The sequence below is a fragment of the Colletotrichum orchidophilum genome, assembly GCF_001831195.1.
Source record: "Colletotrichum orchidophilum strain IMI 309357 chromosome Unknown Scaffold_132.1, whole genome shotgun sequence".
Lineage (NCBI taxonomy): Eukaryota > Fungi > Ascomycota > Sordariomycetes > Glomerellales > Glomerellaceae > Colletotrichum > Colletotrichum orchidophilum.
The window spans coordinates 55675-66601 of record NW_019173088.1 but is presented as its reverse complement, the minus strand read 5'-3'; the positions used below and the strand labels follow the sequence as shown (position 1 = coordinate 66601).

The 10927-nt window shown below is 52.4% G+C and overlaps 3 protein-coding genes across 3 annotated transcripts; 2 read left to right on the top strand and 1 right to left on the bottom strand.

Moving 5' to 3' along the window:
* Positions 1 to 1170: 1170 nt before the first annotated feature.
* CORC01_11747 (enoyl-CoA hydratase/isomerase) lies at positions 1171 to 2292 on the top strand (the record flags this gene model as incomplete). The annotated part of the gene is made up of 3 exons (XM_022623369.1): positions 1171 to 1522; positions 1703 to 2086; positions 2183 to 2292. The coding sequence occupies 3 exons, from the start codon at positions 1171 to 1173 to the stop codon at positions 2290 to 2292; spliced, it is 846 nt and encodes a 281-aa protein (XP_022470122.1).
* A 300-nt stretch (positions 2293 to 2592) lies between these two features.
* Positions 2593 to 2988, bottom strand: CORC01_11746 (RNA polymerase II transcription factor B subunit 5; the record flags this gene model as incomplete). Its single annotated transcript, XM_022623368.1, has 3 exons — positions 2593 to 2640; positions 2708 to 2856; positions 2970 to 2988. The coding sequence occupies 3 exons, from the start codon at positions 2986 to 2988 to the stop codon at positions 2593 to 2595; spliced, it is 216 nt and encodes a 71-aa protein (XP_022470121.1).
* A 3069-nt stretch (positions 2989 to 6057) lies between these two features.
* CORC01_11745 (uncharacterized protein) lies at positions 6058 to 6591 on the top strand (the record flags this gene model as incomplete). Its single annotated transcript, XM_022623367.1, has 1 exon — positions 6058 to 6591. The coding sequence occupies one exon, from the start codon at positions 6058 to 6060 to the stop codon at positions 6589 to 6591; it is 534 nt and encodes a 177-aa protein (XP_022470120.1).
* Between the last annotated feature and the right edge of the window lie 4336 nt (positions 6592 to 10927).

The window sequence follows — 10927 nt, the reverse complement described above, 5'->3', positions numbered from 1 at the left end:
TGCGCAGAACCGACGTGTAGATGGACGTTTTTGCTGACAACTCTTTGGGCGATGTCTAGTCCTTCGGTCAAGGCCATCAAGCTAGACGCCGGTCTCGAGTGTAGTAGTATACATCGCATCAAAAACCAAATTATTGATAGTGCAGGGTTGCAACGTGACTCATTCGGTCAGGCCTCTTACTAAAGTTCAGCATGGCTGGGAACCGACTTGATGAGGCCCTGGGGTATAGGCCAATAGCAACTCCGCACCCTTCAGGATCACCTCTATGACTCCGAATTGTCTTGTTGGTGTGATTCGCTCATCCGGATTGATCAGATTGAGGGTAATGTGCTGCCCTTTCATGAAACTTCACCCCTCGCTGTGCCCAGCCCCTTCAGCCAAGCCGGCAGGATGAGCTCGGGCTTGTAGGTTGAATGCAACAATTCAGTGAATGGAAAACCTGAGGAAGTCAGAGCAAAAGTCGACTTGGTTATCGAGATGGCAGAAGGGAAGGAGTCTCTTGACAAGAGATGTGCGACACTCGTCAACTGGAAAGAGGGGCGGCCGACCGAGCCGAGGTTTCCGTGGCCTAGGCGGAGAATAGAGACCAGTCATACACCCGATGGCGCACTCTGAATGATTTCAGGCTGCCTAAATACCTAAGCATAATCAAGTCTGTGACAAGTTGACCTCGTTCTGAAGGCTGGAATACCTCAACGTGTGTCCACGACAATTACATAATATGACCATGTAGTGTCAGAAGCAAAAAAGAATAGGACGCGGACGACGAAGGATCAATAATCTCACCCCGCGGCGTGCGGAGCGTTTACCCCAGACCAGGCGGGGCCCCCTTGTGTCGGGTCGGGGAAAACACCTGCGAGACGTGCCTCGGCAACTGGGCCAGCCCCGTCAGCCTCTTCGAAACCTCGTCGTCGCATTCGCAAAAGCCTGCCATCTGTACATTCAACAGAAATTCGATTCTTCCGAGAACTCACGAATCATCCCAAGCATCATCGGTCTAGAGAGTTCAACACACCTACTCGTACCACAACTCCGGCCCTTTTGCAAGCTGAACATACTCGCACTCCAGTCTCATCCAACTCTCCGCCTCACCCCTCACACCACGAAGCCTCACCATAAGGCTCTCCCCCTTAGTCACCCTCCACACAAACACACACACACACGCCCAAAATGGCAACCTTCAAAGATTACACTTACACCCACTTCCTCGTCACCTCCCCCTCGCCCTTCGTCGCTCACGTCCAAATCAACCGCCCGCAGAAGCTCAACGCCTTCTCCGAGCCCGTATGGCGCGAATTCGGCGCCGTCTTTGACCGCCTCAGCCACGATCCGGATGTTCGCGCTGTCATACTCTCCGGCGCCGGCGACCGAGCATTTTCCGCAGGCCTCGACGTCCAGGACGCCGTCAACAGCCCCCTCGGCGCGGACCTCGGCGGCGACCCGGCCCGCTACGCAACCAATATGCGCCGTCACATCACCGAGTTCCAGGACGCCATCGCCGCTGTAGAGAGGTGTGAGAAGCGTACGTATTCTTTTTGTTGTTTTGGAAGATTCTCATTTCCCTACCCGTCACAAAGTTGAATTTTTACTTGTTTTTGCTTTGGCTTGAGGTCTGAAGATGAAGATGGATATGTTTCATGAAGCCAAGACCCAGTCCATGAGACATTAGACATGCAAGCTTACCTAAATGACCCGAAAATAGCCGTTGTATGCGTCCTGCACGGAATCTCAATCGGCATCGCCATTGACATCTCATGCTGCGCCGACGTGCGCATCTGCGCGCGCAACACACGCTTCGCCGTCAAGGAGGTCGACATTGGCCTCGCCGCCGACCTCGGCACGCTCAGCCGGCTCCCCAAGCTCGTGGGATCCACGTCGTGGGTAAAGGACGTCTGCCTCTCGGCGCGCGACTTCCCCGCCGAGGAGGCCCTCGCCGTGGGCTTCGTCAGCCAGGTGCACGACACCAAGGACGCGGCCGTCGCGGCCGGGCTGCGGTGGGCCGAGTTCGTCGCGAGCAAGAGTCCTGTGGCGGTGCAGGGGACCAAGGAGCTTTTGAACCACGCGAGGGATCACTCGGTTGCGGAAAGTAAGTCTTTTTTTTTTGCATCATTCTTCTCTTCTCCGGCCGCGACGTTGAAGCGGCTCTGCTTCTAGTAGACTGTACTAACGCTTTGGCTCCTAGACTTGCGATACACGACTATCTGGAATGCTGCCATGCTGCAGTCAAGTGATACCAAGACTGCCTTGATGTCCGGACTGCAGAAGAAGAAGCCCACTTTTGAGAAGCTTTAGTCGGCGCGCTTGGAATGCTACAGTAACGCGGCATCGCACGAGGCTACTGCCGATTCCATTCCTATAGAACTCCACATGACGGATCAGAAGCACGATTCTTCTCCACACAAACCATACAGCATAAACGCGGCATGATGTCAAGACGGCATGGCGGAGAGTGGCGGAGACAGCCACAGCGACGGTCACATGCCAAGTAGAAGCAGAGAGACGAGCATATCTAGTATGCAGGAGAAGTCAAATAGTCGGAGGCATCGGGAAGAATACAATGCGTAAACTTGATAAGACCAGCTTCGTCGGCACTCAGTCAGAGTCTGAACTCTCGTCTGGCTGCTGGGTCTCTTTCAACCTCTGCAAGTGATGTATTGTTAGTTGCGCTTGTCCAAGTCGTGTTTGCACAAGAAGAGTGTATACAAACCTCATCGAGCTGTCTCTTGAGCATGCCAACCATGTTCTCCTTCACAACGACATGCTGGTCGTCGAGGTCCTCAATGATGTAGTCATGGTTGTTGGAGTCGATGTTAACGATGATGGACTTGATGGAGGGGTCACACTCGATGAGGACTCCTAGAAAGGCGGGGCGGGAATGTTAGTAGGCTGGGGGCTATCTGGGGTAGGGCGGCTAGGCAAGCAAGCATGCAGCGGATGCTCAGAAGGATGCTTGGGAGGAGGGATCTCACCTCTGATGGCGCGGGGCATTTTGGCGGTTCGGGGGCGGGATAGTGGGGAGATGTAGGCGCAATGATCCTATTCACGCATATCTGTGTTGAAGTACGAATATGGGCTAGGTATCCGTAGTTGGGCTTTGCGGATGAAGTGTGGTGACGATGGGAGGCGGGCGCTCTGTGCCTGGAGTTGGCGATGGCACTTGGAAATTGGGTGGGACTAGGGTTGACCAACCAGGTGTCTTGCTTGTTGTGCCCTTGCTCAAGCCTGGCAGCCTGGCTTACCCGTAGCCCACCAGCAGATTTGCCTCAGGCCCAAGAATCAAGCTCTCCATCCGGGTCCTGATGTGCAAGGGCCAATTTAAGCACCCCTGTCCAGATCCTTGACGGCTCATCTGGAATCCTCCTCCCTCCAGGGTCGCGGGAACAGAGCAATCAAAACTTGACATTGACAATTTTCTCGACTACTAGGGAATTTTTTTTTTAATTTGAGAGAGGCACATGAATGCAAGGAGCTGACTGTTGGCTGAGCTTTGCGATTGCAATGATCATCGACTATGAGCCGCGGAGCGTTAACTGAAACCGTTTCCTCATCGACTGTCCAGCCGGGAGCAACCTGGCCACTCTAATACACATTTCCCAGGCGGGAATACCGAGGCAAGTTTAATGAAGAGTTTGGAGCTTTGGGTCGCAGGCAGACAAGGTATCGTGAGTGCGTTTGCTGCGGTTTTTTCTGCTGACCCCGAGTGCGAGTCGCTCCAACTGCATGAGCCTGCGGGCTGTGAGTTGCGGGCTGCGGGCTGCGGCCGCCCATCCCAGTCGATATTCTACTGATGAAAAGACTTCTTCTGCCTGCGTGTTTGCACACTTGTTTGCAAATGTTAATTTTTTGGGGGGCTTTCCGCTGGATACGCGGTAGCTTTGGAACGAACCGAGGCGGCTCTGAAACAGCCGCCCTGTGCGAGTCACGATGGGAAAGCCAAGTCCGACGGGATGCCCAAGCTGCCGCACCTGGGAGGAGACGGAGAGCCTCGGGTGTGGGTACCTCATAGAGCCGCCATGTAGGGCGCTAGAGCAAGTACCTATTTCTCTCCCGAGTCCCCAAATCCCCAACCTAGGCAGCTCCCAACCTAAAGTTCGAGGGACCGAGGCAGGTAGAGTGGCAGAACGCGTATACGCAGCCGACGTCTGGTGCCCGTCCGATGCAGCAGCGACTCTGCAAATGTTTCTCTTGCTTCGCGTTCTCGCACTCGGCTGGTGGACCGGTTCATCCCTTCAGCAAGTAACACGATACCGCTACATGTTGCTCATGACGTACAACCCCCAAAAGACCAAGGCTTCTCTTGAGGATTGGCATCGCGTCGTCAGGGGTGCCTCCTGTTTGACGGGGGTTGACTGGCTCTCACGCAGCCCCCGTTCTCCAGAGGACCAGAGGAGCCAGAGGAGATGTAACGCTGATTCTCGTCCCCCATTTGCAGCCGCCCAATGGATACGGAGCCAATTATCCTTAGCATCTGCATGTAATCACCTCGACACTACGGATACACTGGACGCTTGACGTGCCAATGTTTGCGCAGTCATGCACGAAGTACAGAGTACCGGCACCAAGATCTGTATGGCATTATCCTCGTCGCGAATTCTATCAATAGAGCCCAACCGTCGCATCCCTTCTTCGTCCCAAATGCATCCTACCCCATCTACATCTGCCTAATCACCTCGTCTCCCCCATGGTTTTCACCCGATCTCTATCCCTCGGCTGTCGTCTCTTGAGTCTTGAACCCTTGGTTATCCTGTCTTTTTATCACTTTTGTGCATCCTTCGCAATCGCACACGGAAGCCGTCCGCATTCGCACGCAGTTCCCGAGGTCTTCGGCCATCCCATCATCGTCTATTCTTTTTAATCCATCGTTAGCCTCCTCGACACCTGGCTACCGACTTTAATTAAATGTTCCCTCGTGAACTATCGGATACGAATCGCCCATCTAAAACCCTCTACCAACCTTGTCTCGCCCTACAGACAAGTCGCACCGGACAAAGCTTGCTTGCCCTCAGTAACTCGCCCGACTCAAGCTCCCCAACCAGCTACTTATTTCCCCGGCTCACCACAAATTCGGACGTCCAGCCAGCCGGCCTCCGTGCTTCATATCTTGACTCCTTCCTTGCAGCCCCTGCCCTCCTTCTTTCCAGCCCCTGCCCGCTGGAATTCCCGCTTTCACCTCCTCCGCTATTGAGACGTGTTTGGCATTTTGCAGCCAAATATCCAATACCTCCCCGCCACCATTTCTTATTGGAAATCTTCCGTCAGCCCTTTCTCTCCCTCTCCCTTCGACCTTTGCTCTTTCCTTTCTTTTCCTCTCAATCTTTTGTCTCGCCTGCTCCCATCCCTTGAACGTCAAACTCCAACCAGAGGGCCTCAACATCGACTGCGCTGCTGCGATCTGCATTTCCCCGGCGACCTGCAATCAAGACAGGAAAACAATTGGGCCCGACTTATCCACCGCCAGTGGCAACACGAATCCTCATTGAATCATCATAGCCCGCAAGCTCCCTCCTTGCTTGCGTCAGGGACCAACGACCGAACGACCAACCATCAAGCGCCCGAATTTCCCGAACCTCTTCCCACCAGCTCGTCACCTTCCCGTATCTCCCGGTCTGCTCCTGCAGCTTCCGTTCAACCCACTCCACCGCACGCTCGCAGCTGCCACAGCTATCAGAAGCTTGCTGGATCGAGACAGCACTAGCGATTTCCGACAAATCTGAGCCACGCTATGATGACGTGAAAGCCCGACGTCTCGCCCTTGCACCACCATAGCTGCCTCGACCACTTCCCTGTTTCGACCTCCACGCCTTTGTAATACGGTTCAATACTACGCCAAGACTCCTTCCCTTTCGTCCCAAAAATAGACGAAGACCAAAGTCAACTCGGCAATTCGAGCAAAAGAAGACTCTCCTTCATCACCAAACTCACTTGTTGGCAGCCATCGCTCCTTTCACGCCTACTTGAACCCCCCATTGCGGATCTCCGAATTCCTCAATCCTTGGTCATACGTTCTCTTCTACTCAGACAACATCTCACTCGCTTTACCCGCTGCCGACGCCCATCATGTCTTCCTCTGATGGTTCCCTTGGAAGCACGGGCTCCTCATCCTCGCTATCCAACATGCCTTACACCTGGATTCTCACGCCGCTCATCGTCTTTCTCGCCCTCGGCATCATCGCGACTCTCGTTCAGTTTCAACGCCGCCGCCGTCTACGCAAGCTCGGGCTCCAGCGTCCTTGGCCCCGCCGCGACATGGAAGCGAATCGCCAGAGAGGAGGTGGTCAACGGTCGTCGAGAAACGGCCGCTGGGCCTGGACTACCCGCAGTGATGAGGGCCTGGACGAGTTCGGCGAGGCTCCTCCTGCCTACGAACCCAAGGCGAAGCCGGGACAGACTTTCGCTCGCGAGGGTAGTTTCGAGATGGCCCACGTCGAGCACACTGCGAGGGGCACCATTGCTTCACCCCCGCTCACCGGCAGCTCTGCAGGTGTCGACCGGGGCTCTCTGCCTCCGGACTATGGCACAGCAACCGGCTCCACATCATCAACCCCCCCGCCTGCCGTCGCCAGCCCGCCTCCGGCGATGACGAGACACTAATACCATCATACCTTACTCTTCACTACCGCGGGGAGTGACAATGCACCGATCAGCTGCCATTCTTCACAATTCTTTTTTTTTTCCATTCATCGGCGTTACAACGAGGCACCAAAAGGGGGTATTTTAGGGAAAGCACAGCAATGATACCATGTTTGAGTTGGGAATTGGTTTCTTTTTTTGTTCAAAGCCACAGAGCATACAAGCGGGGGAAGAGGATTACAATCAACATAACATCGACACGTTACGATAATCAGGACGGCCATCGTCTGGAATACGGGAGGAGGACAGAGTGTTGAAAACGGCCGATCTGTTACGCAGGTCTGGGCGATGAATGAAGCCCACGAAGGATCTTCAGTGAAACATTGTCCCCCGCAGACGGGGAGGCACATTGTAGTCATTACTGAGGCTCAATGCTAAGTGCTGCATATTTCATGTCTCTTGTAGCTACTACAGCGTTGGTAGCCAGGACTCAATCAGAAAACAAGTCAAAACATAAGTGTACTGTTCAGCTTTTGTCCTACGTCGTGCTGCACGCTGAGGTATTTAAACCATCGCGTACGTAACCTTATTCGCCGTGCGCGTCGACTTAGACTGGGGGCACATGCTGTACCTCCGTCGAGCCACGATTTGTAGTAAGTTGCAGCAGTTTGAGCTTAATCCCTCCAACCAAGGACACTCCGATCCCTACGTTCCTACGCCTCTATTCTCAAGCGGTGATGAATCTGGCAATGTTTGCAGTAACAGGAGGGCTGTAGATTGTCCGCGATTCGCATCGATATCTCGCTATCAAAGTTGATTCGAGACTGGAGCTTTTCAACTCTGGATACCTTTGTACCAGCTTCATTTTCACATGGTGTCTGTCTCTTTTGCTGTCGCGATAATTATTTCTAGGTGAGGTACGTGAGATATGTTCTCGGGGAGCAGCCAGGCTGGCCCGTTCGTGAATGCCCAACGTCTGGGCCTTTCTCTGACCTTGACGTCGAGAAGTCCTCCTGTTGCCAAGGAACTTAGTAAAGCTAGAGGCTTTTGGCGAAGGATCTTGTTTATATCAGGCTTGTATGATTATCGCAGGTATAGTGAGGGGCGAATATTATTTCTCTGGGCTGAATTTGTTGGAATTTGCAAATGTATTGCCGACTGCCCATTGTTCGGTCGCTAATTCTATGGGTGAGTCTGGGGAGTACCTACCTACTCCCAGTTCCGAAAATCAAAGCGTTGTCAGCCATAGAATTTGAAGGTAATTTCGCAACTTGAACCCTCGTATGTTCTATGATGTCTCTGGCTCCGTTATTACTCACATGGTGCATGAGAAGTGACTGAAAAATACAGACAGGAGGACTCGAGTAATTGGGTTCGTTTTGATTCGGAGAGGGCATCTTTTGCTTCACGCTTGTATGCTGCGGTGTTCACGGAAACGGCAACGACGGCGGCAGCATAGCCGTCGTAGAATCAATGATGAATTCTTTGCGGGCTCTGGCAATGAGCCAGGGAAACCCGGTGTTTGATCGCAGGATCCCTTGAAGCGTACCCCACGATGCTTACCTAGTTCAACGTTGCTGTGTAGCAGCTTGAGAAACCCTTCATGTCAATGGTCCTGTGCCGCCATGTCGTGGAAGCATCGTAGCTGGCCCTGGAGAGTGTACGAATTCGTGCTCGCTTACCCTCGACGGATTCTCGATTCAAGCCTGCGTACTTCCATTTTGATTGTTGGGATCTGCAATTCGGTTTTCGCGGTACGGCACATGTACTAGTTCAGGTTGGATTAAGTAGTTTTGAGGTGAGCAGAAGAGTCGAGAAGGAGCAAGGATTTCACCCCGATGGATGTTGTTGGCTTTCACCTACCGCTTATTCCAAAATGAATACGATACAAAATTCAAATGAGAAGAGGCACATGGATATCTTTAGGGTAGGAAAATGAGATAGAACAAGCGTCCCCGAACCTTGGTGAGCGAAATCGCCAGTATCCGTCCTCTGACCGATTGCAGCGGCACAGCTGTAATCCACCTTAATCTATCTCACCGAGAAGTGTACGAGAATTACGTCCAGCTTCTCCGCGAGTTAGACTCTGGCCATGTGGGCCTCTGACCATGCCGAACTGAAGTTGTATGCCACGGCTTACAGCAGCGTAAAGGCCGAGGACATGGTCGAGATGCGGGAGGTGTACGGCGAGGCCTTTGAGAAGGCGAAAGAGGAGATCGAGGCGACGTAAAAGGAAGGCAAATTCCCGGCTGCGGGACTGCTCTCATCGTTATTTCAGGTCATGTGGCGCCAACGCGCTTGTAAGATGAAGGTTCCCGTTGTCGAGAATAGCCGCTCGGGAGCCGCCACGACATAACGAGGCTGGGCTCTAATCAAAGCAGGTAACACCCGCGAACTATGTAGCTGACTAGAGTTATTGTAACTTTGAAGGTCCGATTCGAAGGGTAATCAAATTTGAGGTATCGGTTTCTTGGCTTATTGAGCTAGATCATCTCCCTTTTTCTTTTTGCCGAATTTGTAAGAAACCGTGGGCGTCTCCACCAGCTCGTGTCCCAGCTAGACGAGTTTACGTCCAACAAGCGGAGTCGAGATTCCTGAGGCTCTCGAAGCTCGTTAGGATATTAGCATATTCAAGGAACCTGGTGCTCAAATCTTATCTAGGCGTTGCCTCACTCCATCTTCCTTGGCCTCATTCTTCATGTCAACTTGATGACGTGGGACGGGCGTCGTATCTTGACTTCGCGGCCTGATCGACGTACTACCGATTCAATCAGATTTTCTCAAGGGTGAGATACGGAGAACGTATATTTCTTTACGCTTTGTAGCGCCTCCAAAACACACCCAAGGAGAGTAAAAGAAGGCGAATGCCTCCAAGCGTGCCATGGATCATCGCCTAGAAAGCTCCTCGGTCTTCTGTCATTCATCTCACATCACTGTCAACCCGCTGAGACTGCTAAAGTATCGAACGAGCTCACAGTCTGTCCATGAATGGTGGTTGTGATGTTACTGTTGATGATGTATTTCACTTGTTGACAACGTGATCGAGATTCAGAAATTTTGGACCCATGGCTGCCCGTAGGGGCCCGTGGACTTGGGGTGGGTATTTGGGTTGCCCAACAAACAGATTCAAATACCCAAAACTTCCATCCATGGATAAATGTCCAAATATTTGGGTTGCCCAAATAGCCCATAGCATATCCCCATATCGACTAAGCAACGAGATCTATCTGCATATACTCAAAAACGTCAAAAACATACAACACCAGGTATTCGCTGGTCGTCACCGACCCAACTACTAATCCGGCCCTCGTTAGCTTGTATATGGGAGAGCGGACGGGATCCCTAATTTTCCAACGGGTATGGTCGTATGTGACAATTTGGGTGTGAGAAGCTGCTCAAGTCGTGAACTGACGAACACGATCTTGGCCTGGATCCTCATCTGCTTTCTCTTTGAGATCCGGAAACGCTCCCCACTCAAACACATCCACCAATCTTCCCATGTGTACTTCCAAGTCTAGCGGAATTACGAGGGCACCCGCGAGCATTGAGGAAGGAGGCGTAGGCTGAAGCAACCTGCCTCATCAGAATAGTCCGCAATTACTTAACGATGCTGTCAAATTCCAAGAACCACACCAAAGACTTCATAAGATTGCCATTGAATGCTTAAGTGAGCAATTAATGGAGTTGGTTGAACCGATTACGATTCGCACCGTCAAAGACCTGAGTTCAGCTCGTTGAAAGTCGAGGGCAAGCTCTGGGATCACAGGCATCAAAATTAAAGGCTTCCAGATCTGTGCTTCGGAACGCGTAGAGCGCAGTCGTGACGAGTCAGCGGTTTCTTTGCAGTTCTTTACCTTGCTCTTACTGCACCAGCTTTCTCGCTGTAGCTCTGTAGAGGGTGTAGTGTAAAAGTATCACTGGGTGGTCGCAGTTGCGTTGGCCTAGGGAGAAATATGCCACCAAACTATTGCATGAATGGTGTCTTGTATTTGACTTATTGCGTCTGAGGATACTACACCAAGACTTCTTCTTAATGTGGGATGAAGAGGGCACTGAAACACCCGAGGTCCTTCAGGATCTAGACACGTCAGTATCGGCGAGCCACCAAAAACGACGCAACGAAAATACTCGCAGCAGCATCCTGCTTCTTGTTGATTGCCGGCATTCGCAATCCTGGACCAGCTTCTACGTCATGGGGTATTTCCTCGGGAATGGGGACATTACTCAGCCCTCGAGAGACCTGGACAGATCAGCACCGTCTGCACCTGGGTCTACTGGCCTCTGTTCCGCGCGGAGATTTGATACGGGAGGGCAGGAGGTAGTAAATTTCTAGAACGATGGAGACTGACAGCTTGTC